This window comes from Lynx canadensis, chromosome A1, assembly GCF_007474595.2.
Source record: "Lynx canadensis isolate LIC74 chromosome A1, mLynCan4.pri.v2, whole genome shotgun sequence".
Lineage (NCBI taxonomy): Eukaryota > Metazoa > Chordata > Mammalia > Carnivora > Felidae > Lynx > Lynx canadensis.
The window spans coordinates 143,511,236-143,538,622 of NC_044303.2; the positions used below are offsets into that span (position 1 = coordinate 143,511,236).

Sequence of the window (27,387 nt, forward strand, 5' to 3'; positions counted from 1 at the left end):
TGATATGAACACGGCAGACAAATGGTTGCTTTCAGCTGGAGAGAACTAGAGATAGTGAAGGTGGAACTAATAGTTCCAGACCTTGATCTGAACAGTGTCACTGTTCATGAAGGTTTTAGACTGATACACACTAAGGTTTTATCTTAACTGATTATAATTTTCCAGAGAATAAAGCCTTTAACATTATGTATTTTATTTATTTTTTAAAGCTTAATCTTCTCACTAGTTGTTTTTTTTTTTTTTTTAATTTATTTATTTTTCAGACTGAGTGTGTGAGCAGAGGAAGGACAGAGAGAGAAGAAGAGACAGAATCCCAAGCAGGCTCCGCGCTGTCAGTGCATAGCCTGATGTGTGGGACTTGATCTCACAAACCGTGAGATCATGAGCTGAGTCAAAACCCAAGAGTTGGATGCTTAACCAACTGAGCCACCCAGGCACCCCAACATTATGTATTTCACATGTTTGTATGCTGTGCTCACAGAAAGTATGAGTGCTAATAACAGAGGAATGAATATGCATTCTGGAGCTGTGGTCTCCAGAGCTAGATAAGAAGCCCAAGGTTGTATGCAAAGGGATGTTTGTAATTTATAGTGAGACTGAAAGTCTCAGAGAAGAAATGACACGTTCATATTTTATGACTTAGGACCAAAACACCAGGATTTCATTTTGTCAGTATTCTCCTCCATGAGACACTGTAATGGAATCTTGTGGTTTGTTCCATATTTACTGTTTGTCACTCATAAAATATTTCCTAATGCAGCAGGATCATTGGCCTACAATTCATTAAATATTCATTGTAAAAATTTTATAACATTTATGAAAGAGCACTGTACTTAATTAACCTGATTACTAAATGTATACCGTTAAGTGTATACCATTGCACATTTAGATTACAGGCTAAGTGTTGCTTTGCAGTTTACAAGGAACTTGAGGGGCATCTGGGTAGCTTAGTTGGTTAAGCATCCAACTCTTGATTTCAACTCTGGTCATGATCTCACAGTTCGTAGGATCGGTTTGTGGGATTGAGCCCTGTGCCAGGCTGTGCGCTGACAACACGGAGCCTGCTTGGGATTCCTTCCCTCCCTCCCTCCCTCCCTCCCTCTCCATCCCTCTCTCTCCCTCCCTCCCTCCCTCTCTCTCTCTCTTCCTCCCTCCCTCTCTCTCTTTCTCTCTCTCAAAATAAATGAACCTTAAAAAAAATAAAGGACCTTGAAATTATATGCTAAAAACTATTCTAGTCTTCAGGTAAGACTGTGTTGGATATCTAGAATTTAAAGGAAAGGCTGGACTCTTGTTTAGTCTTTTTTTTTTTTTTTAAGTTTATTATTTTGAGAGAGAGAGAGCGGGGGAGGGTCAGAGAGGGAACAGGGGCTCCACACTGACAGCAGAGAGCCCGACACAGGGCTTGAACTCATGAACCATGAGATCATGACCTGAGCCAAAGGCAGACACTTGACTGAGCCACCCAGGTGCCCCAGGCTGGACTCTTGTTTAAACATACTCTCTTTATGTGCTAACATGATTCACCAACCTCATCAGACAGAAGGGATCATTTTGCAGCCATAAGAATTCACTGTCTTTGCTGCCAAGCCTGTCCTGAGGGTACCAGCCAAGTATCTCCTTGGTATTCTGGGAGCCCCAGGTGATCCCTCAGAGGAGCTCACAAACATTTCCCTCCTTTTCCTCTGTTTCTCCTCCACCCCCTTTGGTAGTCATCCCCTGGGATGCCACTTGAGGCCAGGGCCTCCTCACCAGTGTTGCTTGTTCTTCCAGGGCACACTGATACCTATGACCGTGTCCTGCAGTTTCTAAGCATGAACATTTAATATGCTAAAGTGGTAGTACTATATTCTTAGATGTTTTGAGAGGAATGCTTTACTCTCTCACATGCCTGTCCTTCAATGACTCCTGAAAAGCCATCCTGTCAGCTCCTCCTTAGAGCCATCTTTCTTCACAGATCCAAGTAGGAATCCATGGAAATAGTGGGGTTGGGGACTAGTATCTGAAGCATACTTTGTTCATAGTAATTTCCTTCGGTTGCTTGGCAAAATCTCTTCTCCCTCTCCTTTCTGGACCAAAAACTAATCAACCGACCAACCAAGCAAACTTCATACGAGAACACCCACCACTTCATGAGACCTGTCTAGAAACCATTCAGTCTCACCTTAGGTTGGATGTAGGATCCTAACTGCATTTATGTAAAGATACTAATAGTTATCATTGTTAGTAGATTGCAGGGGTTTTCCTGCAGTCATTTCTGTCCTGCTATTCACCTTGCTCCCCCAGTGACCAGCTCCTAGAAGCTAATGAGGCTGTGACCATGGAGCAAAACACAGCTCACAGCTCTGGATGTGTAGGGTGACCAGACTTCTACCCCCTGGTTATAACTATCTGAGTATGGATGAATCTTATTTACATATCTTACTCATTCATACATAATCTCATTCATATATGGAAGGAATAACTGCATAGGTTAGTACATCCACTTTTGAGCGGAAAGAACACTATTAATATTTATGTCAGAATAATTAGAATAATATAGTATCCTAAATATGACCTGTGATATGAGTAAACTTAAAAACGTTATTTTTACCATGTATGTTTAGTTATTTCCAAAACTATATGTTTGGATTATTGCTGTTTTTCTGTCTTTTAAAAAAAATCTTTACTTCTTGTTTATAAGGTTCTTTCTTGGAACAGTTGCTTCATGGATTTATGCTGTATGATTAGTTTTCATTTCTAATCCTAACCTGATTTGTTTTCCTTGTCCCAACCAATTAGAAATGTTCTTATTTTTATTTTCAATGCAGATGCAGAGTTTGCAGGGTGGTACAGAGGCCATAGCCCGGCTGGATCAGTTAGAAGCTGATTATTATGACCTACAACTTCAGTTGTATGAAGTACAGTTTGAAATCCTGAAGTGTGAAGAGTTACTATTGACCGCACAACTGGAAAGTATCAAAAGACTTATATCAGGTATGGTGTGCATTCAACCACATAAATCCAGGAAAAAAATTAATACATAGGGGAAATACACATAGTCGTCAGCTGGTTCTTCTGTTGAGACTAAGAATGTCTTAACATAAAGCCTTTTATTTTTTAATTTTATTTTTTAATTTTTTTAATGTTTATTTTTGGGAGAGGGAGAAGAGGGAGGAGCGGGGGGGGGGGGGGGGGGGAGGGGAGGGGGGCAGAGAGAGCGGGAGACACAGAATCCGAATCAGGCTCCAGGCTGTGAGCTGTCTGCACAGAGCCTGATGCAGGGCTGGAACTCAAGAGCTGTGCGATCATGACCTGAGCTGAAGTCAGACACTGAACCGACTGAGCCATCCAGGCGCTCCAACGTAAAACCTTTTAAAGGAGCTCTGAAAATCAAGTTATTTAGTAGACTCAGCAATGCAACTATGCTATTACCTTTGTAAAATACTCACTTTGTAAGGTTGTTTCAGCCAGAAAAATTTTGAATTTGAGGGATGTTGATACTTAACATTTATCGAGCATTTAACTGTGCCACACACTGCTGAGCATTTTGTATACACACTCACCCTAGAAGGTATATTTCCTAACAATTGCTATTTTACAAAGAAGCTCAAGAGGTAACGGCTTTGCCTGAGGTTACAGAGTTAATAAGTAGCTTAGAACTCTGTTCTTTCTGGCTCCATGAGCTCCTGCTCTTAACCACTACCCCTTGTTGCTGTTTTGTTACAGAAAAGAGAGATGAGGTGGTATATTACGACACTTACGAAAGCATGGAGGCCATGCTGGAGAAGGAAGAGATGGCAGTGTCTGTGCACTTACAGAGAGAAGAGCTACAGAAACTTCAGCAGAAAGCACGCCAGCTGGAAGCAAGGCGTGGACGAGTTTCAGCCAAGAAAGCCTACCTCAGAAATAAAAAGGTATAATAGCTTAGGTTATTTATCAAATATATAGCCTTAGTTTTAAGACTTTTTGTTAGTCATTACTTAATCCTTGACCCATATCTAATAATTGTAACCTGATTTGTCACTAGCAGTTACATGTTTTAAAACTAAGTGAGAGTTACCTCTTCTCAATACTCAAGCCATTATGTTAACATTATAGAGTTTTCTGAGAACTGCCTTGTTAAACACATTAGAACAGCCAGTGATGATGTGCTATTTACCCCTGACACCCCGTAAGTGACTCTGGTAAAGGACAGGGTTGCAGGATGCCATGTAATGCAGTTCTCTGCTCCTGATTATTTAAGGAGGCCAGTCCTGTTGTATAATTATGTCTTGATTCTGATCTCAACCTTTAAGGAATTCTATATATAAAAAAATTAATCCATATTCTTTACTCTTCACTCTTATTAATCTAAATCTGAGGTAGGGAAGTTCACTCCTGGAGAATCTGCCCGTTTAGACCAGCAGCCTCAGACCTCCTGCAACCCATCACATCACACAGAGTCAGGGGCTCTAAATGGTCTTGCCCTCCGCCATACCTACCCCCAGCCCTCACCCAACACCTGAGGTGGGAGAACTACAGGGGGTAAAAGGAGTGATAAAAGATGGCTGAGAAGAGAGGAAACTAGAAACACTAAGTCCTAAAAAGAAAGATAATAAGAAGATCCACCTCTATGATACAAAAAATGAAAGTATGCCTTTCTGTGTAACATCGTCCTATATTCCTTGTCTACATGTCAACATGTTCACTGTCACAGGGTGTTTGGTCTATCCAGCATCCTTGGTAGGATTTCATACCCAGGGGAGTATTTGTGACTTTAAGTCATGCCCTGCCTTTCCTCTTGAAAAAATGATGGTCTCTGGCTATGCCATGACGACTTGAAGTCTGTACTTTGTGATTAGATTTTTCTTTTTCTTTTTTTTTTTTAAAGAGAGAGAGAGTGAGCAGGGGAGTTGCAGAGGGAGAGAGAGAATCTTAAGAAGGCTCCATGCCCAGTGCAGAGCCAGACTCGGGGCTCAGTCTCAAAACTGTGAGATCATGACCTGAGCCAAATCAAGAGTTGGATGTTTAACTGACTGAGCCACCCAGGTGCCACTGTGAATACACTTGTAAAGATGAATATTCTTTATGCATTTTTATTTTCTTTAATGATATCGATGGTCAAATGAGATAATATTCTTTTGCCTAAAGTTGAGAAAGCTCCACAAAAAACATTCTCATACTTGATGTGGTGACAAACCCAGAGCTGAGAGGAAGCTGTCCATTTGAGAGTCTCTCTTACTTTGACTATTCATATGTTTCACTGCAACAATGTTAGTTTTAGTCTTATAGGGTGCTACTTCAGATCTTGCTGGAGTTACTAGATACTGTATATGTAATGTACCATCTTTCTAAAGTCTGAAAATAAGGGATTATAGACCTATATCCTCATTTTATAATCAAGGGAATCAAGGCGACTGGTAGTTAAACAGATCACCCAAGGAAAAACAGCTAATATGGGGCAAAGGTAGAATTCTATCTTAGGTCTGAGTGACATAGAAGCCTGAGTCATTGTATCACTATATCCTGTTACTTATATACAATACTACTTTTGTTATCCCCTGGAGATTGCCCCAAACAGGTTAATTTCTTCATTCATACTGGTTAGGCCTTAGAGTCAACCCAATGTGGGTGAAAAATATGATACAAATGCTTTAAACTCTGGTTCCCTAGCTTAAAAGATCATTTATCATATCACTTTCTCTGGTTAAAAGTTTGTATAGTTTTGAGAGTGTTGTAAACTAATGGCCACCTTTTTACCTGGAATACTTCTCCAGGAAGACCCAGGGAAAATGAAGACTTAGCATGGTGCTACTATGAAGTTTCCAGATAATAGTGCATTATTTTGTAAAGAGGCACATAGTTCCTAGTTCATTATCATGTTTTTATTTATTTTGAGAGAGAGAGAGAGTGCTAACAGGGGAAGAATGGAGAGAGAAGGAGAGAGAATCCAAATATGTGAGGCTCAATCTCAAGAACCGTGAGAGATCATGTCCTGAGCCGAAATCAGGAGTCGGACGCTTAACTGACTGAACTACCAGGCTCCCCTCTTTCTTTTTTTCAAATCTTCATTTACTTTGAGAGAGAGCATGTGCAGGGGAGGCGTTGAGAGGGAGAGAGAATCCCAAGCAGGCTCTATTCCGTCAGCACAGAGCCTGATGCAGGGCTTGATCCCACCTACCATGAGATCATGACCTAAGCCAAAATGATGATTCAGATGCTTAACTGACTGAGCCGCCCAGGTGCCTCTGGACAGTCTCTTTTCCTTCTGAATTCTCTAACCATAAGATACAGATTTCATGTTATTATTTAAAGCCCTCCAGGCAACGTCATGTTTTTTAACCCATCAAAGTTAAAGAACACAGATTTTAAGCCAAAAGTTGTAAATCCTTTTTTTTTTTGCCCAGCATAGTTTAAAGACTACAATAAGGGGCCTCGCTGGCTCGGTGGGTAGAGCGTGTGACTCTTGATATTGGGGTTGTGAGTTTGAGCCCCACATTGGGTGTAGAGATTACCTAAAAAAGATAAAGACTACAATAAGACTTAGAATCTTTTGGCCACAGACTTCAGAACTAAAAGAGACCTGTGAGATTATCTAAGGACACCCTCTTCAACTCTGTCTTGTCCCATCCCTCCCCATCAAAGAGAGCGAGAAATGAGTTCTAGGGAAGTTGATATATATAATTTTTTTTTTTTTTTTTAAGATCTTGATGATTTGGCTCATGCTGCTTCAGTACTCCAGTTGAGCAATCAGAGGTGGCTTATTGTTTGGTGTTTTCCTGTAGGGACATGTTAAGATTAAAATTAAACCCAATAAAATAGGCCCTGGTGTGGTGTTTTGAGTCTTTCAGGTTTCAGTTATATTAAAACACATTTTATGTATTTACAGGAAATTTGTATTGCAAAACACAATGAAAAGTTCCAACAACGCCTTCGGAGTGAAGATGAATACAGAGCCCATCACACAGTACAACTAGTAAGTTTGGACTCGGAGAATTAGAACAAAACTGGTTTTTTACCTGTCTCAAAGTGGATAAAATTTATAGAGAATAAGAAAATGTAAACAACTAGATATTAGCATTAATTCCATATATATGTATGTTTGCAGTTCAATACGTATGCATATACACACACATTAAGAGCAGTTTGAGACATACTGAGCAGAAGATAATAGACAGTTCCCATATACCTCCACACACTCACAGCTTCCCCTACCAAGCAAAGAGTAGTACATTTGTTACAGTCAGTGGACCAACACTGATACATCATTATCACCTAACGTCCATAGTTTACATTAGAGTTCATTCTTGGTGCTATTGTTGTTTTTGACCAACGTATAACGATATGAATCCACCATCATAATATCATACAAAATGTTTTTTACTGCCCTCAAAATGTCCTGTGTTCCATCTATTCATCTCTCTTTCTCTTCAAACCCCTGGCAACCGCCGATCTCTTTTACTGTTTCCACAGTTTTGCCTTCTCCAGAATGTTTAATTGGAATCCTACAATATGTAGCCTTTTTAGATTTGTTTACCTTAGTACTGTGCTTTTAAGATTCCTCCATGCATTTTCATAGCTTGATAGCTCATTTCTTCTTAGCACCGAATAGTAACCCATTGTCTGGATAACCACACTTTATTTTTAAAATTTGTCTTATGTAGGCTCCACACTCAGTGTGGAGCTTGAACTCAAAACCTCGAGATGAAGAGGCGCAGGCTGTATTAACTGAACCAACCAGGTGCCCCGGTACCATAGTTTATCGATTGACCTACTGAGACATGTTGGTTGTTCCCAAGGTTTGGCAGTGATGAATAAAGTTGCTGTAAACATTGATACAGGTTTTTGTGTGCACATAAGTTTTCATCTCTTGGGTAAATCCTGAGGAGCAGTATTTGCTGGATCATAATGTAAGAGTTTATTTAATTTTGTGGAAAACTGCCGAACTGTCTTGCAGAGTGGCTGTACTGTTTTGCATTGCCACCAGCAGTGGACAAGAGGGTTCCTGTTGCTCCACATCCCTACCAGCATTTGGTGTTGTCAGTGTTTTGTACTTTAGCCCTTAATAGGCATGTGGTACGTGATGGTTATTTTAGTTTGCAATTTCCTAGTGGCATGTGATAATGAGTATCTTTTCATAATGCTTTTTTTGTCATCCATCTGCTTTGCTGAGGTTATGTCCAGATCTTTTGCTCAATTTTTAATTAGGTTGTTTTCTTATTACTGAGTTTTAAGAATTCTTTGTGTATTCTGGACTTTGCAAGTATTTTTTCCCCTATTTCTGGCTTGTGTTTTCATTCCCTTAAAAACCTATCTTGCAGAATAGAACTTTTTAATTTTAATGTTAATGAAGTCCAACTTGTCAGTTATTTCTTTCATGAGTTGTACTTTTGGTGCTGTATCTAAAAACTCCTCACCAAAACCAAGGTCATCTATATTTTCTCCTGGGTTATGTTGCTGGAGCTTTATAGTTCTGCATTTTACATTCAGGTCTGTGATCTGTTTTGAGTTGATGTACATGAAGAGTGTAAGGTCTGTGGCTAATTTTTTTTTGGTGGATGTCTAGTAGTTCCAACACCATTTGTTTAAAAAGCTGTTACTTCTCTTCATTGGATTGCCTTTGCTCCTTTGTTAAAGATCAGTTGATTGAATGTGTTTGGATCTCTTGTGCTCTGTGTTCTCTCATCTAAGTCTTTTGCCTCTCCAAAGAAACCTTACAATCAGCTTGTCAGTCTCCACAAAATAAGCGACTGAGATTTTGATTAGGATTATGTGAGGTCTGTAGGTCAAGTTTGGGAATAATTGACACCTTAACAATATTGAGTCTTCCTTTGTGTAAACAAGGAATAGCTCCCCATTTATTATATTTTACTAGATTTATACCTAAACTATTAGATTTATGCCTAAGTCTTTTTTTTTATGGTAATATAAATAGTTTTTAATATCAAACTCTAGTAGATGTTCCTTGCCTAGTATATTAGAAAGCAGCTGACTTTTGTATGGCGGGGGGCGGGGGGGGGGTAGGAATCCCAAGCAGGCTCTGAACGACGGCGTAGAGCCCGATGTGGGTCTTGAACTCACGAACCATCAGATCATGACCTGAACCAAAGTTGGATGCTCAACTGACTGAGCCACCAAGGCGCCCCAGGGTATTTCTATTTTTAGTTTTTTGAGGAATCTCCATATTATTTTCCATAGTGGCTGTACCATTTTACATTCCCACTAACAGTGTATGAGGGTTCCTTTTATCCACATCCTTGCCACCACTTGTTACTTCTTTTTGATTCTAGCCATTCTGACAGGTGTGAGGTGATATGTCATTTTGGTACTCATTTGTATTTCCTTGATGATTAGTGATAATTACTGACATTGAGCATGTTTTCATGTGTCTGTTGGCCGTTTGCATGTCCTCTGCCCATTTTTAAAGCAGATTATTATTTTCCTTGCTATTCTTTATATAGTTTGGACATTAACTCCTTATTGGACATATCATTTGCAAATATATTCTTCGATTCAATAGGATGCCTCTTTGTTCTGTTGATGGTTTTGCCAGAACTTTTTATATTGGTGTAGCCCCAATAGTTGATTTTTGCTTTTGTTTCCTTTGCCTTAGGAGACCTATCTAGAAAATGTTGCTAAGACCAATGTTTAAGAGATTACTGCTTGTGCTTTCTTCTAGGAACTATCCTCCTTTTCACCACCTCCTCCTCCAGTAGGGTCAGTTTCTTCCTTGGTGCTTGACAGCTAACCCTCTCTGCTTAACATGCCTGCCACTTACCTCACCACCACTTACTCATTCCTGCTTCTCTCCTAGGGCTTAATATAGGGCCTGGCTGACACGTAATTGGTAAGCATTTCATGGAAGAATGGTATTTCCTTATCTTAAGCAGCTTTTCCCCTACCATTTTACTCTCTTGGGTGGTATATTTTTAAATATTTATTTTGAGAGAGAGAGTGTAAGTAGGGGAGGGGCTGAGAGAGAGGGAGAGAGAATCCCAAGGAAGTTTGCACTGTTAACACAGAGCCCGGGTACAGGGCTTGATCCCACGAACCATGAGTTCATGGCCTAAGCCAAAATCAAGAGTTGTACACTTAACTGACGGAGGGACCCAGGTGCCCCTCTCTTAGATGGTATTTTACATGCTGTCTTTTTTACTCTGTGAATTGATAAAAGTTTTCTTGCTTTTTAGTTAATATTTTGTAATACTGTCCTATTATCTAAGCAAGGTGAATTTTTTTCTGAGTAATTATCTTGCTGTGTGTATGTGTATATATATGTGTGTGTGTGTATGTGTATATACATACATACATTTATATATATATAAACATTCTATATACATACATATATATATATGTATGTATATGTACATATATATACATCCATATATATATATATATAAACATTCTAAATTTCTTGACTCTTACTTTAAAAATCCTTCTATTATGAGTAGTTTTAATTACTGGCTTGCAAAAGTGCTTCTCTACCATTCCTATACGTTTTTAAAAAGAAACCTCATTGTGTTTATATAAAGAGATATGCATCATCATTATAAAAGATTAAAGCAATACAGGAAAATGTGAAAAAAAATCAATACCAAAATAGATTATCACAACTTTTCTATTCCTGACTTTATTTTGATTTTTCTTGGCATTAGTTAACGTTCATGAAGGTACTACTTCCGGAACGTTTCATGGTCCTCATACTGTGTTTTGGCATATTTTGGGAATGCTTGTCCATTTCCTTTCTAAGTCAGAAACAGTTTGTCTAGGTCACAGTGCCATATTTTCTCTCTGTCAAACTTCTGGAGACATTGAATGTTGTTGCTGTCGAGAGGCGTGAGGTCTCCCTTCCCTCAACCCATCTTCTGCCTGAATATTCAGTCTTTGTTTATTGTGAAAGTCCAGTGACTTTACCAGGTGATGAGTGTGCAACAGAGTTTTCTGAAACAGGATGTTCACTTTGTGCCTGAAGATTCAAGTCACCCTGTAGATTCCGATGTGGTCATCCACGACAAATGAAGCAGTAACTCTGACGAGAGGAGCTGGTGGGGAAGAAGAGAGGTAGTAATGTAAGGGAATAATGGAAGATTGAATTTGAACAGGATGAGTGGAAGAGAGACAAGTTAATGACACACTGGAGACCACTGTCCTGTGCACACAACATTAACTGGTCTTGTAGGAGGTATCTCCAAGTTTTTAAAACAAAGTAGGAATGAAAGCCATAACCTATCTGCATAGCTCGATAGCCTTTTAATATTCTGCAAAATGAGATGTAATTAGATATCTTTTCATTGTTTGAACAGTATAGAGAATTTTTTTTATTCCAGTATAGTTAATATACACCGTTCTATTTGTTTCCGGTGTACAGTATAGTGATTCACCAATTCTTTACGTTACTCACTGCTCGTCGTGATAAATGAAACGTACTCCTAATCCCCTTCACCTATTTCATCTGCCCCCCGACCTGCTCTGATAACCATCTGTTTGTTCTCTGTAGTTAAGAGTCTGTTTCTTGATTTGTGTTTTTTCCTTTGCTCATTTTTTAAATTTCTTCAACTCCACAGATGAGTGAAATCATATGATACTTGTCTTTTTCTGATTTTTTTTCACTTTGTATTATACTCCGTAGCTTCATCCATGTCGCTGCAGATGGCAAATTTTCATTATTTTTGTGGCTGAGTAACATTCCATTCCATGTATATATACCACACCTTCTTTATCCATTAATGGACACTTGGGCTGCTTCCATAATGTGGCCATTGTATATAATGGTGCAATAAATATAGGGGTGTGTATCTCTTTTTGAGTTAGTGTTTTTGTATTCTTTGGTTAAATACCCAGCAGTGGAATTACTTACTAGACAATACAGTAGTTCTATTTTTATTAATTTTTTTTTTTTTTTTTTTTTTAGAAAGAGAAAATGCACAAGTGGTGTAGAGGAGCAGAGGGAGGGACACAGAATCTTAAGCAGGCTCCACTCTCAGTGTGGAACTCAATGCAGGGCTTGATCCCACGACTCTGGGATCATGATCTGAACTGAAACTGAGTCGGGTGGCTCCCTGGACTGAGCCACTCAGGAGTCTCTGCTTTTAATTTTTTGAGGTGCCTCCATACTGTTTTCCACAGTTGCTGCACTGGTTAGCATTAACATGGGAAAAAATTTTAAATTTCTGTGCTGATAACTCCCAACTTTAAGGGGTGATATTGAGCCAAATGATTCATGTAAAATGCAAGAAATACTTTTTCTAGCTGCTGGTTATGTTGGTTGAACTAAGGTGCAGTGTCTAAATTACTGGCCAGGTGGTTGCTGATTTTGTTTTTAAGGTCAACTATTTAATTTAGCAGAATATAGCAGCTACAGGTATTTTACACTTAAGCTGTTGAAGCCACAACCCTACAGGAACATTTTTTAGTTCAGAGAAAATTTGACTTTATTTCAGCGCAAACATCTTTAATTGTGGGTAAATGCAAAAATGAAACAGTATTGTTTTTGTCAGCGTATCATTCTGGATTTTAAAATCATGATTTCTATTTAAAACTGGTAGTTTCATGCCATAAACACTGTTTAATGAATCATTCATTGGAGTTATCCATTTTACTTAACTGGGAGAGCTCTCTTTTTTTCCCTATTAATAATAAAAATGAATGGGACACATCATAATGGAATTATTATTAATTTTTTATCAGAAGAGAGAAAAATTACATGATGAAGAAGAAAGAAAAAGTGCCTGGGTTAGCCAAGAGAGACAAAGAACTTTGGACAGACTTCGAACTTTTAAACAGGTAATAAAAGTATGGCCCATCTGTTGTTTTTCATTGCTTTTCAAGCAGAGCTGCATACACACTCGTGTTACAAGATTATGATAAAAACTTGGTTTTCCCTTTTATTATTTAGAAAATAAAATTTTAAATTAACGTTTGATTACAGGGCTGCCCTTCTTCCAGTTGTATCTGGAATTAATATTCTTGTGCCGTTGGCCTTCCACTTTAGTAGTGTAGGAGGAGTGGTCAGGGCCTCTGGCAAACCTGAATTCTTCTTGAGTTTTATAAAATTAATAGGCTCACAAGTGACTGTCCATTTTAGGCATGAACTTGTCACCAGAACACATTCAGTAACCTTACGGTGGTAATCTGTGGGAGGGACCAGTGGCAGAATTAGAGAATGGATCAGCTTACGTCAGAAATGGTTTGGCAGTTGTCATAAGTGCTCAGGAATCTACTTCCATTGTCTGTGTGCCGAGGGATCACCTTATAGGTGCAGGAAGCTTTTGATGAAATCCTCTTAGTATTATAGTGAAGAGAGTATATGGTGGTTGTGGACCACCCTGTGTTGAGTAAATGTTGTTCACCAAATCCATTAATGCTAGGTTTTATTATAATAAAAGAATGAGAGTTATGTATGTCAGTACTTGAAAAATTTTATTCCCTCTCCTTCCATCATAAAATGTACATACTGTTTTTAGAGTTTTTTTAAATGCCAAGAAACTTTTTAAAAAGATTAATGTTTTAATCTGTAAGCATTTGAAAATACATGTAAGAAACTAATAGTTCCATAGCTTAGTATATACCAATGGCATGTATTAAAACCATTTTTTTAATGTTTAATGTTGAGTGAGAGTGCAGATGGGGGAGGGAAAGAGAGAGAGAGAGGGAGACACGCAATCAAAGCAGGCTTCAGGCCCTCAGCTGTCAGCACAGAGCCTGGCATGGGGCTGAAACTCACAGACCACGAGATCATGGCCTGAGCCAAAGTTGGACGCTTAACCAACTGGGCCACCCAGGCGCCCCAATAGCATTGATGTTTGATATTTTATACTGCTATTATTTTTCCACTTAAGCTAGTAATTTCACTAATTAAAGATCTTTTTTAAATCCTGTGGTAATTTTGAATAGTTGACTTCTTAAGTGGATAAGAGGGAATAGGGCCTTGATAAAAGATTTGATAAGCAAATAGAGTTGGATGACGGCTGTTGAAAGGGATTATGCTTTGGTATTCTGGTCTTCTGTATAACTGTATCAAAGAATTTCCCCCTGAAATCACAACAGCTCCGAAACAACATCTTGGACCTGAAGGAGAAAATAGCCATCAGTTCATTGATTGTTGTAAACTAATTTGACCAGTTACAATCACTTCTACTTTTTTAGAGGTACCCTGGCCAAGTCATACTTAAATCAACCAGATTGCGACTGGCTCATGCAAGAAGAAGAAGCACAGCCAGTCCTGTGCCCTGTGAGGACCAGTGTGACTCTCTGCCAGGAGCACTACAGGTAGAAGAGAAAAGTGCAAAGGCAGAGGAAGGAATAGGCGAGCTTGGGTCGTCACACAAAACAGAAGCCCAAAGCCTCGCACACCTTGAAGATACTTCGCTAGCACAACTTGAAGCCGCTTCATTACCTCTCAGTGGTGTTACCTCTGAACTGCCGCCCACTGTTTCTCTTCCACTTTTGAATAATACTGACCTCGAACCAGGTTCCGTTACCATAGATCCACTCCCCCCACCTCTTCCTCCAACACCACCTCCCCCGCCACCGCCTCCTCCCCCTCCCCCACCACCACCTCTGCCTGTTGCTAAAGACACCTCCCCAGAGACACTGGAGAAAGGTCTGCCTAGAACAGAGGCGAATGAGAAGAGGATCCCCAAGTCTGCGAGTGCCCCCTCAGCACATCTCTTTGACAGTAGTCAGCTGGTCAGTGCCAGGAAGAAGCTCAAAAAGACTGCTGAAGGTTTGCAGAGGAGGAGAGGTAAGTTAGAAACACACTTTTAATCTGTTGAGTAAAGTGAGTCATAAAGGCCCTTGTATTTCATAGGACCCAACAAAGCTTAAAACATTATTTTATTTTGGGCATTATTTGATTGCAAATAGGTTTCAAAGTCACAGCCTGGCAGAATTCTACCAACCCACATCAACAAATGAGCCTAGACACAAATGTGTACCTTCTTGAGTTCTTAGGGATGTTTTAAAAATTATATATTCTGAGGTAGTACTTAATCTAACTGGTAATAATAGTAAGTGGCTCCTTTTGTGTTAAGAAGAAAATCTGACTTCCTTTTATCATTTTTTAAATGTATTTTTGAGAGAGTGCACATGTGCACAAGCAGGGGAGGGGCAGAGAGAAAGGGAAAGAGAAAATCCCAAGCGGGCTCTTTGCTGTGAACATAGAGCCTAATGCAGGGCTCAGTGTCACCAACCATAAGATCATGACTTGAGTCAAAATCAAGACTTGGATGCTTTTTTTTTTTTTTTTTTTTAAATTTTTTAATGCTTATTTATTTTTGAGAGAGAGATTGACAGAATATGAGCGGGGGAGGGGCAGAAAGAGAAGGAGACACAGAATCCGAAGCAGGCTCCAGGCTCTGAGCCATCAGCACAGAGCCTGACACGGGGCTCGAACTCACGAACCGTGAGATCATGACCTCAGCTGAAGTCGGACGCTCAACCGACTGAGCCACCCAGGCACCCCAAGAGTTGGATGCTTAACCAACTGAATCACCCAGGCACCCCAAAAATCTGATTTTAAACCTAGGAAATACAAGCACAGTATTCACAGAAAAAGTAAGACAGTTGGGAAGGGCCGTCAACACTAAGATGGCTTTGGCAGGACCATGCAACATTTGGTCACATATTTATTGAGGGCCTTGATACACTCTTTGTATAAAAAAAAAAAAAAAACAAGGAAAGATAGGGAGTAATATAGACAATTTATTGTGTGTCTGATATGCCTTAATAAAGCTCTTTTTGAAAAGAACAGAGAATAATCCCTGTCTGTAGCTTTCATTGGGAGAACATTATATAAAACAATTTGCATATGACATTTTAATCTGAGAGACCGTTTAGTAAAATATTTCTTACCATAACTGGAGAATTTCATATGTAAAACAACTAAATGGTAAAACAGAACAATCATCGTAGTAGGGGCACCTGGCTGGCTCAGTCGGTAGAGCATGTGACTCTTGATCTCAGTGTTGTGCATTTGAGCCCAACATCAGGGGTAGAGTTTACTTAAAAAACAGACAAACAAAAACAAAATAAAATCTCTTAAAAAAAAAAAACATACTGGATCAAAACTTAGTTCTTTAAAATTACATTTGTAACTCAAATTGCTCTCTGAATTTAGATTGTGCTGGTGCCTTTAGGAGTCTCAGCTATGAAATTCCTAAAGACTACCTCCCAGCTCCCAGTCTGCTTTGGTGTCTTAAGGGGAAATTATGAAAATACTCATTTCGAAGTTGAGTCTGGCTTTTTTCCTTTAGGTTTTATTTTTGAGAGAGAGAAAGAGAGAGAGCGGGGGAGGGGCAGAGAGAGAGGAAGACACAGAATCCGAAGCAGGCTCCATGTTCTGAACTGTCAGCACAGAGCCCGACTTGGGACTCGGACTCAGGAACTGTGACATCATGACCTGAATCGAAGATGGAGGCTTCACCGACTGAGCCATCCAGGAGTGCCCGGCTTTTTTTTTTTTTTTTTTTTTTTTTTTTTTTTTTTTTTTTTTTTAAACAAGTACAATTGGTATTTCATGTGTTTTTGGCACACCTGTCCATGGTTCATGGTTCATTTTGTTTTCAGTGTCCTTGGCTATCACAGTCCTAAAGTCTAGAGGTTATCACTTTGACTCTAATTGTGATCCTAACTGTAATTCTTCTCTTTCATTTTATAAAGTGAGCTCACCCATGGATGAGGTGCTAGCTTCCTTGAAGCGTGGTAGTTTTCATCTGAAAAAGGTTGAACAGCGAACTCTGCCTCCTTTTCCTGATGAAGATGATAGTAATAACATCTTGGCACAAATACGGAAAGGGGTGAAATTGAAGAAGGTACAGAAGGAAGTTTTGAGAGAATCCTTCACACTTTTGCCTGACACAGATCCTCTAACACGGAGCATCCATGAAGCTCTTAGAAGAATCAAAGAAGCGTCCCCTGAGTCAGAGGATGAAGAGGAGGCTTTACCCTGCACAGATTGGGAAAACTAACAAGTAAATGGTCTTAATTTCTTTAGTAGCATTCACTAATAGTGGATGATGAGGTCTGTTATATTTTATTGATGAGGTTTATTGTTATATAGCTCAGCTATAGAATCGACCATAGATCTGTAAACTTCAGGTTTTGTGTAGTTTCTAGAAACCTAACAAACAGTAAAGCACTTTTCAAAGATATTGTTATATAAATGCCAGGTTTATACCTGCTCATTAAAAATTTCTACAGTATAGCCCAAATAAAGAGGATAGACTGATTCCAGTAAGGTGGCAGTCTTATTCTTACTTTAAAACCCAAAAGCTCTTTCCTCACCAAAGTATTTCAGGTACAAACTGTTATATATATTGAATTTTGATTTTTTTTTTTTTAACGTTCATTTTGAGAGAGGGAGGAAGAGGGAATGAGTGGGGGAGGGGCAGAGAGAGGAAGAGACACAGAATCTGAAGGAGGCTCTAGGCTCTGAGCTGTCATCAAGGAGCCCTATGTGGGGCTCAGACTCAGGAACTGTGAGATCATGATCTGAGTCGAAGTAGGACCTCAACCAACTGATCCACTCAGGTGCTTGCTCCCTTGAATTGTGATATCTGCTCAGCTGCCCAGAAAGGAATTGTCTGAGATCAATCCAGAAAAATTACTGCATTGTTTGGTTATTTAGCTTTCTAAGCCTTTAAAATTAAGGTTAAAATTATCATTTTAAGGTTTATCATAGTTACTGCATAATCCAGATAAAATTGCAGCTAAAATAACAAACATGTAATAAGCATATGCATACCTTATTGGGTATGCCCATGGTATTGGTTACACATTGGACATTTTCCTAAAGTAATAGAGTTGTTACTCTACCACATTTTAGGAAGCTAATTACATAGTACTATGGCACAAATTCTGCTAAATATAGAGTCAGTAAAGATAACATGCTATATATAGTATATAGAGAACTGATATTAGTCATAACTGAAATTATATAATTTGTGCAAACTGTAATGCAACTATGCAGATATATTCTATTAAGCATCTTAATTGCTCTCTTGATGGACTGTTTCTGTGGGCTTCACAATATTCACCAAACTGGTAGACTCATAGTTCTGGAAGGGGAATAGATAAAGGAATAATAAACTTACTTATTAGCCAGTGCTTTTTAAGCATGCCTGATGGTAAGAATTCCCTGAGAGATTATTAAAAATGCAGATTCCTGGCTTTCACTCCTGTGAATTCTGAGTAGATCTGAGGTATATGCAGGCATACATGTGGCTTTTGAAAACTCCATACAGAAAAGGTAAAGTATGTCATTAATTTTTTTATACTGATTACATGCTAAAAGATAGTTTTGGATATATCAAATAAAATACTACTAAAAGCAGTTTAACTTGTTCCTTTTGGGCATGGGGCCATCAGGAAAATTTAGATGTTCCTGTATTATACTCTCATCTGTACCACTTCCCTTCAGCATCTCCTGTCAGTAGCTTTAACAAAATGGGGGTGAAAAATCTCAATAAGTGGTTATGCTCCAGACAACATTTGATAGCACCAGTGTTATGCCATGGGTATTGGGCTGTTGGTATCTTTTTCCCCCTGTTATTTATAGAGGCCCTAATGATCATGTTGTATGATTCAGTGTTTTTGAATCCCAAAATAATTTCAAACCATTTGTGCTTAACATATGTACACTATGCTTTATAGAAGATAGCAAATATATTATTGTGTATACTCAGTGCTAGAGACTCAGGGTGTCTGACTGGGAATCTTTTTCAATCTTGTAGATTGTCTCCCACTTTACAGTGCTTGTTACCTGTCGTCTTGTCTCCTGCTTGAAGCTTCTCAGTGAGCTGCTAAGCCTATGCCTAAAACTACCATCTTAGCACAGATTGGGCCTTCATATAAGCGAGTGTCTAGTCCTTTTGATACAGCTGCCCACAGTAGCCCAGTTGGGGTATGTGACCCACCTGCTGTTGTTCAGGCCAGCCCATCATTTCTGTTTTCTGCCATCTCACCGGATCCTACCCAAGACATAGACATTACAGCAGCATTTTGTATGTTCAAGTGCCTCCATGGTTATTTATAGCTTTGGGCTGCTAATTTACCCTTACAGCAGATGTTAAGAATATGCCCAGGATGAATATCACTTTGAAAGTTGCCTAAAAACTCTCTTTTTTTGGCCGATTATTTATGACTGTTGTATGTGTTAGAATGTTGAGAGAAACAATGAAATGGTCCCAGAAAATGTATGAGCTCAGATATCTGCAAAGTCACTTAAAAACAAAACAAAACAAAAAACAATGCATCCTACACCAGAAGCAAACCATAGACTAGTTGTGATCCCCACCAATTTGAGCAGGCAGTGATAAAGGAGCTATTCTCACTGCCTTGTCTTGTGGTCTTGGGAAATCATTAAAAAAAAAAAAATTTTTTTTTTAATGTTTATTTTTGAGAGGGAGACAGACAGAGGCCAAGCAAGAGAGGGGCAGAGAGAGGAGGAGACACCGAATCCGAAGCAGGCTCCAGGATCTGAGCTGTCAGCACAGAGCCCAATGTGGGGCTTGAACCCACGAACTGTGAGATCATGGCCTAAGCCGGAGTCAGACACTTAACCAACTGAGCCACTCAGGTGCCCCTTGGGAAATCATTTTTAAAGACTGAACTTTTAGATGGCTTCTCTACAGATGGCTAAACAGGCTATAATTTGTATTTCCTATTAGTCAGTTTTTTGTAGATTTTAAATATTTTTTTGTTTCTTTTTCAGAGAGAGAGAGAGCAGGGGGGAGGGGCAGAGGGAGAGGGAGATTGAGAATCAATCCTGAGCAGGCTCCACACTGCCAACGCAGAGCCCAACGGCAGGGCTAGAACTCATGAACTGTAAGATTATGATCTGAGCTGAAATCAAGAGTTGCACACTTAACTGGTCAAGTCACCCAGGCACCCCTAGTTTAAGATTTTAAACCATTAGCTCTTCAAAGAAGATAATTTCTCGAGGTCCCTGGGTAGCTCAGTTGCTTGAGTGTCCCAACTTCAGCACAGGTCATGATCTCACATACATGGGTTCAAGCCCCGCGTCGGACTCTGTGCTGACAGCTTGGAGCCTGGAGCCTGCTTCAGATTCTGTGTCTCTCTCTCTCCCCTGCTCACACTCTGTCTCTTGTTAAATAACTAACTAACTAACTAACTAACTAACTAACTCAAAACTTCATGAAGTAGAAAGTGAAGATATCCTGTTCTGCTTTGTCTTTCTTGAAAACTCTTCTTGGGATAGCCATAGGTAATAGTGTCCTTGAAGGAAATTTCTAAATGGAATGAAATACATATATAAGCTTTTTATTTTCTATTTTGTTTTCTGTGGGTTCCTTCATAAAGTTATGAAGTAACTATGACAATACTGTCTGTTAGAAATACAGTTTGAGGGATGGATGGAATTTAAACAGTTCAAGTCACATTAAAAAGGTAAAAAGAAACATGTGAAATTGATTTCATTAATACTTATTTTATATGATGTATCCAAAATCGTATGTTTCAACATGTTATCACTATCAAAAATTCACGAGGTATTTCACATTTGTTTTGTACCTGGGTCTTCAAAATCCAGTGTGTATTTTAACTAGTAGCACATCTCAGTGTTGATGCTAAGTATTCAGTGGTTAAATGTGAAATGTCTTACCAAAACAATAAAATTATATTTAATGAACAAATATTTTATGCTGCTTCAGATTTCAATTTAAATCACATTAAAAATCCATTTTCTCAGACTAGCCACATTTCAAGTGCTCAAAAGCCACATGTAGCTATAGCATTAAATAATGTAGAACTAATAATGCATGTCTGTTTTTATCTGCCAAGTAGGTCTTTCAAAGAATTATTCCTATGCCATATGTAAGCCATGGATCTCAAACACAACTATTCTGAAACTTAAAAAGCCCTACCACAAGGATCCCTTTAAAGACCAGTACTAATCCTATCCTCTAAATAGCAGTATAACAAAAACTCACAGTCTAGTGAATTTTTAAAATATCATTTAACAATTCTTACTACACTGGCAGTTTGACGCCAATATTTTAGACTGTTTTTTCCTTTTTACCATATATTTTTGACATAAAATGTTAGTAGAAGAAATAAAAGTGAATCTACCCTACAACCTTATGTGATCAAAATCCATATTCAGATTATTTTGTTTTCATTTTTACTGTTTTATGAATAGAAATGTATCCTTTTTTTTTTTTTAAAGTGTCTCCTGTATGCTGTTTCTACAAATGGGTATTTCTAAGCTATTTATCAGTGTTCATCTGGGTGTTACAGAAGTTGTGTGGTAACATATATATACACACTGACCTTAATAAGCCATCATTTTTTAATACATTGTATTATTTTTTTTCTAAACAGGTGACTCAACAGAAAGAAAAAATACAGTTGAAGATCAGTTCTTACTGTTTTGGAAAACAAAATTTTAAACATGCGATTTCCCAATTGGATTCCATTAGATGCAAAGTGTATTGGCACAGTGGTGTGAAAAAACGGAGGCACAGTTGGCAAGTTATCGCTTTTCCAGTCATTCCAGTAGTTGGTGGTTAACATGAGTTTTAGATGTGCAGTGCTCCTGATGCAGTGAAGAAAAGGCCTTCTGGACATGCCTGGTTTTTTTAAGCACCTTCCCCTCCTGTCCACCCAGTTACATCCTTGTAGTGGCCAGTAAAGCTAGGGGTTGCTCTGAGTTGGAAGAACACTGGGTTGACAGAGATCTACTGTGAGCTGTATTGAGTCTGCTTTGAAATCCATCTTTAAGTGCACTGAATAGTCCTCTGCTTGAAAAGACAGCACCTCTTCCATACCAGCTTATATAAATAGTGCAGCACTCTGAAAAAGAAGTGTATCATGATAGCTATAGGACAGGAATTGGAAACAATCAGGTGGAAATGCACTGAAAATGTTCACATTTTAAAGATGTTCAACATCTGAAAAGATAACATAACCACAGAGATGCATTTAATGTGTTTACCACAACATGATAGATTTACCATGGCATATTTTTAAAAGACCACACACTCTTACACTTTGTAAGGTTTTGAAGTAAAAATTTCCATGCTTTTAAATAGCTCTTCATAATTGTGAATTTATAATAGTTTGAATTTCATGTGCAACTTTGTGTATGAAAAGCAATACTTTGTAACTTGATAATATTTCAAATTATTTTTAGTCTTTTTGTTTGAACGATTGCTTGATTAGTGTAACGCAACATGACTTTCCTATTGAGAATCAAAAAAGAGGATTCAGTAATAGGGATGCTGATCTTAAATCTTTGTAACGGGCACATTTAAGTTTCTCTTTGTTATGCTCCACAGTGAAATGTGCTCTACAAATAATTTAGAAACTAGACAGGCAGAAAAGCCTTCTGGGCTGGCATTTTACTATCCTCACATGTTTTGAGTGGGATTTTGGGAGACAGCCTTTGTTACTGTCAGGAGACTTTTTAAAATATAGGCATAAAGTTCTAGGTGCTGATTTTGCTGTATTGGAGTCCTGAAAGATGCATTTTTGTGAAAGGAGCCATTATGAATTCTCAGCAGGACTGCTGGGGGCTTGACCGAAGGTAGATCTGTTGGACCCAGTCTATAGTATTCTGTAGAGTGTAATTCTGTATAAGACACATGTTGGCCTTTATATGAAGGGAGTTAAGGACTGAGGAACCAAAAAGAACTTTTATTTTGTCTGAGGCATTTCTCTGGCCTAGACCCAGAAAAGCAGTCCTAGAGTAAAAGTCCTTGAATGTGTATAAAGTGGTTTTCATGGGGAGAAAAAAAAATGCTCACAGATTTGTCCCTTTAAGATGTTACTTCCTTTAAAATAATTAAGGAGAAAACTTCCTGCTTACTGATGAGTAGGAGCTTTTGCACAGCATTTTCACATGTTTCATATTTTATTCATGTTTTATTCCCACTTCTTATCTTGGAAGATTACATCTGTACGCCAGATATATATTTTAATGTTCATCTCACAGTGGGGAGGTGTGTGTGGACCCTCCCCTCCTCCCGTTTCCTTCAGTACAGAACTGAAGCATTCTTTTCAACCAAAGACTGATTGGTTTGATTTTTTTTTTTTTTTAAGCAAGTTTGCAAACCTTTAAAAAATCACGTATCAGTTTCAAACCTCTGGATGCTTATGGATCAGTTCGTTTTTTCATCCATTGACATTCTGAAAAATACAGGAGAACCTAATATTAAACGTACAGCAAAAGCACTGGGATTTTTCTATGCCAGGAATTGCTCCCCATTTAGTGTTAGAGCTGGGATTCCATCAAAAGACAGGTTCTCTTAGAAATGGGTCTTGTGACTTGTCTTTCACAGCCATGTTCTAGTAAGTCTCTGGCAAATACTGGAGGGGTACAGACCCCTGTGAATCCTTTGGAGGTGCATCCATACCTCTGAGAGCATCCCACTGTGGCACTCCATGAAGGGCATCTCACTTGATGATGAGCAGGTTAAAGTGCGGTCTTGTTAGCAACCAGCTGTGCTTATTCTCTGCTGAGTAACTTTTCCAGTACACGTATCTTCTGTCCTTAAGATTCCGATTCCTCCTTCCACAGAAGTACAAGTTAGTGCAGATCACCATCCTTTGGAGCTCATAAATAATGCTAAAATTTCAAATAACTCCAGTCCATTTGTCCAAGATGACATTACCAGTTGAATCCTCGTGTTAATTTTATTTTCTCCCCCCAACCTGTTAATTTTAAAGAGGTTTTGGAACCCAACAAAATTATGTAAGCATGGTTAAATTCCCCTTTTCTCCACCTGCCCTTAAAAAAAAAATGAGCATTTTTGCGCTTTACATTAAGGTTTTATATATTTAGTTAGGATGACATTTACAGGTGATCATGTTTCAAGTACTGGACTTGCCTGTACTATTTATATGGTTTAAAATATTTGATAGTTTTATCTCAGTGTATCATTTGTCATAAGAATACACAAACAGCTGCTTGCTTATGCCGAATCAGTTTAGGAGTTGATTTATCAGTCTAGTCTCGACTGCAGTATATTTTAAGTGGGGAAACAGATAACTTGGGGGTATTGTAAGGCTAATGTTACTGCCCACTTGAGTGCCACTTAATACTCAAACTGTTGTGTATATAGCCAATGTGGCACACAGAAAACGTATTCCTACCCATCTCCAATATGGGGGGTACCGTGGGGTAGCAGTATGACAAAAGGCCTGGCTAAAGAGGATTTTTAAAAGATGAGCAGTTGTCTTGTTTGCTGTATGTTTTATAGGTTTTGAGTTGGTGAGTAGTATTGAAAACAATCATTCCCTAGTTCTTCATTGCAGAACTGAAAGATTTCTTAATGTGTATTTTTAAAACAACTAGGCACAGCTCTAAGAGTGGATCAGGTGTAGGATTTCCACAGCGGGAATCTGGGTTTTTTCTCATTATGTGAAACCATAGAAAATCTTCAGCACTTTCATTTACTCTGTATAATGGGGGGGGGGGGGGGGAGGTGGAAATCCTTGTTTCTACGAAGCTGAACTGTGTACCAATATTAGGTAACATGGCACGACCACTTTGCGATAAAAGAGTGTTAAATTGTAAAGCATACTTAGATCATAGCAGGCACCAAGAATTAAAACTCATATATCAGTGGAACAAAAATGAACGGGCAGCATCCTCTGTTTGGAATGGGACCAGGATACAATTAACACAATTTTATACATTCCCTAAGATGCCATTTTTTAATTGCATTCATTGAGTTTGTGTATAAATGTGAATCCGTGCTTTTAGCCTAAGGAAAGTTTTTCTTTCACTAAATACAGGTTTAAAAAAAAAAAAAAAACTTATACGTATCATGAGATAGCAATCTGTAAAGTACTAATGGGTCCATGACGGCCTTATCAGGGAGTTGAAATTTCATATGCTTTACCAGGTTTATTTTAAGAAATCTTCTTGAACAGCTGTAAAACATTTAAAAATCGTGGCAGATGCATTGTTAACATGCAACCATTTGATAAGGAGAACAGAAACCCTAATAAGTTGTCCCTAACTCTTGCACTGAATTTAAATGATAATGTAAAGTTAAATGTGCATTATAAACAGATTTTATTTCACCTTTATTGCTTAGAAGAGCTATGCTTAGTGCTAGAGGATGGGCCAGCACGATTGATTTCAGAGGGAAGAGGTAAAAAAAGTAGAAGCACCTTACTTACTGTTGGAGCGTGTTGCATTGATTTAGTGCTGCTGAACAATTCAGTAGTTACTTCTGAACTTTGCTACAAAGTGCTCTTTAGTTAAAGCACATGAGGAGGAACCTCTGCTTAAATTGCTTTGTAAAATAAAGCAATGGTATTTTTTATCCTATAAATAATCTAATTTAAAAGCTTTTCTTAAAAAATGAGTTTATATTGCTGCCTAAACTATCATGTATGTAAACAGAGGGTTTTTTTACGGTGAGAGGGAATTTGGAGACTGTGTGTGTGTGTGTGTGTGTGTGTGTGTGAGAGAGAGAGAGAGAGAGAGAGAGAGAGAGAGAGAGAAATGTTTGCCCATTGGGTTATTTTGAAGATGTGTTCATTCTAAAATGTTTTGCCCACAGTAAATGTACAGCTTGGTATTTGAGGAATTTAATTGAGAATCCAAATTTCTAAATGTTTCTCCCCTTCCCTCTATAATTATGCCACTAAGGTGCATGTACAGAAAATACCTCTGAGGTTGACATGTTAAATATTGTATCAATGCTCTTTCACACTGAATCTCAAAGCAGTCATTTGTTTTGAGAGGTAAGGGAAAGTTTTTCTGTTTTTTTTTGTTTTGTGTTTTTAAAGTCGGTTATAAGAGTGCCTCAATTTGGGGGAATTAAGGGTGGATAGGAAAGGCTGTGCAAAGTGATTTTTAGATGTATACAGAAAGGTATGGGTGTTGGTTATAGAGCTGAATTTTAACAAGGGAAGTTTGGGTTTTTGTTTTTTTTTTTAACTTGCATGTTCTATGGTTAACTATCAAAGAGTGTAACAAGTTATAGCTTTTCCCAATACTAATTACATTGGTTTTAAGAAGTCTTCATGATCACAAGATGGCATTTTCCCTTCAATTGTGAACCAAGAGGGGTAGACGATACAACCCAGACAGTGACTTCTGACTTCTTCGACTAGGACAGAATCAACACTGTCTCACTGAGTTTCTTACTGTACTGTATGTCTTGCCAAGTGTGAAACCATAATATATATATTGTTTGTGAAAATTCGAAGGCTACAGATCATTTTGCATGATGAAAGCCCATAAGGGCTAATGAAACTGACATGTTTTTTAGCCTTTCTGGTTCAATGAAAATTACAATGGCAGACCAATTCACTATTTACTAGCTTTGTGCAATATTACAATGGTAGAAGCAAAACACTAGCACATTGTGCTTGGCTTTTAAAGATGGCTTTAACACCGTACATTAGATGGAAGTATGCACAGTGTATTGTAAATGCCACTCTTGCAAATTTACAATACTTATATGCTCCATTAATAATATTTTAAAGTATTAAAAGTACAAAGAAAAAACTAAGCAGGCATTTATAGCAATACTCTGAAATCTCCAATAATTGTTTTGACTGTTGCCTTTTGCTCTTTAGTGCAACTTTTCTGCATTGTAATTACTGCTTTGTATTTCCTGTTTTTTACACTTACGACTTCAGAGTTAAGTACTTGTACAGCAAGTATTGCAGTCACCTTCTCTTGTACATGCAATGTAACAACATACAGTTTTGGTGCTTAACAATATTCCTCTTTTTCTTTAATAAAAGATATTTATTGAGTTAACTTCATTTTGTTTGTTTAAAACAACATTGGTGGGGCGCCTGGGTGGCTCTGTCAGTTGAGCACCTGACTCTTGATTTTGGTGCAGGTCATAATCTTACCATCTGTGGGTTCGAGCCCTCCTCCCCAGTGTGGAAGCGACTTGGGATTCTCTCTCCCTCTCTCAAAATAAATAAACTTAAAAAGAAAAAAATGCGTTGGTGGTGTGCTTTTGCTATAAGATGATAAACAGGCTTCAGAGATGGTGTACCCCTGTACCAGTGCCTCTTCCTATTTGTAATGAAGCATTTTAACGGTAGCTGAATTTGTGGTAATAACCGCCTTATTTATGTGATCTAGAAAGCTGTCCACATCGTTGGGCAATGTTGGCTTTCAACGTTGGAAGGTCTTTAAATACCTTTCATTTTAGCAAGCAATTTGTGACCATTTAAATTGAGATTATTGGTTTTACACTTAAACATGGGACTGACCTAAATGGAACCCAGCAGATACCCTTATCCAGTGCTGACCTGATGTGGCCCCTGACATACACAAGGCACACATTTCAGGGCAGGTGTCCTTAAAGGGACTTAGATCCCAGATGGTACCCTGGTCCCTGAATAAGGGCTCCAGTTCCATCTCTCCCTGTGCAGTTGAAATCAGTTTTGCCCCCTTAGAGGATTTTTATTGCTGATTTTTTATTACTA

General features: G+C 38.5%; 1 protein-coding gene across 1 annotated transcript in view; it reads left to right on the forward strand.

The window, feature by feature from the left end:
- The window catches only part of JMY (junction mediating and regulatory protein, p53 cofactor), a 105,407-nt gene extending 78,703 nt beyond the window's left edge, over positions 1 to 26,704 (forward strand). Inside the window, exons 5-11 of the mRNA XM_030323683.1 lie at positions 2,811 to 2,976; positions 3,709 to 3,896; positions 6,851 to 6,937; positions 12,649 to 12,744; positions 14,107 to 14,704; positions 16,621 to 16,931; positions 21,301 to 26,704. Coding sequence (XP_030179543.1) covers positions 2,811 to 2,976; positions 3,709 to 3,896; positions 6,851 to 6,937; positions 12,649 to 12,744; positions 14,107 to 14,704; positions 16,621 to 16,928 — 1,443 coding nt within the window. The 3' untranslated portion in view covers positions 16,929 to 16,931; positions 21,301 to 26,704. The remainder of the gene's footprint in view (positions 1 to 2,810; positions 2,977 to 3,708; positions 3,897 to 6,850; positions 6,938 to 12,648; positions 12,745 to 14,106; positions 14,705 to 16,620; positions 16,932 to 21,300) is intronic.
- Positions 26,705 to 27,387: the final 683 nt, after the last annotated feature.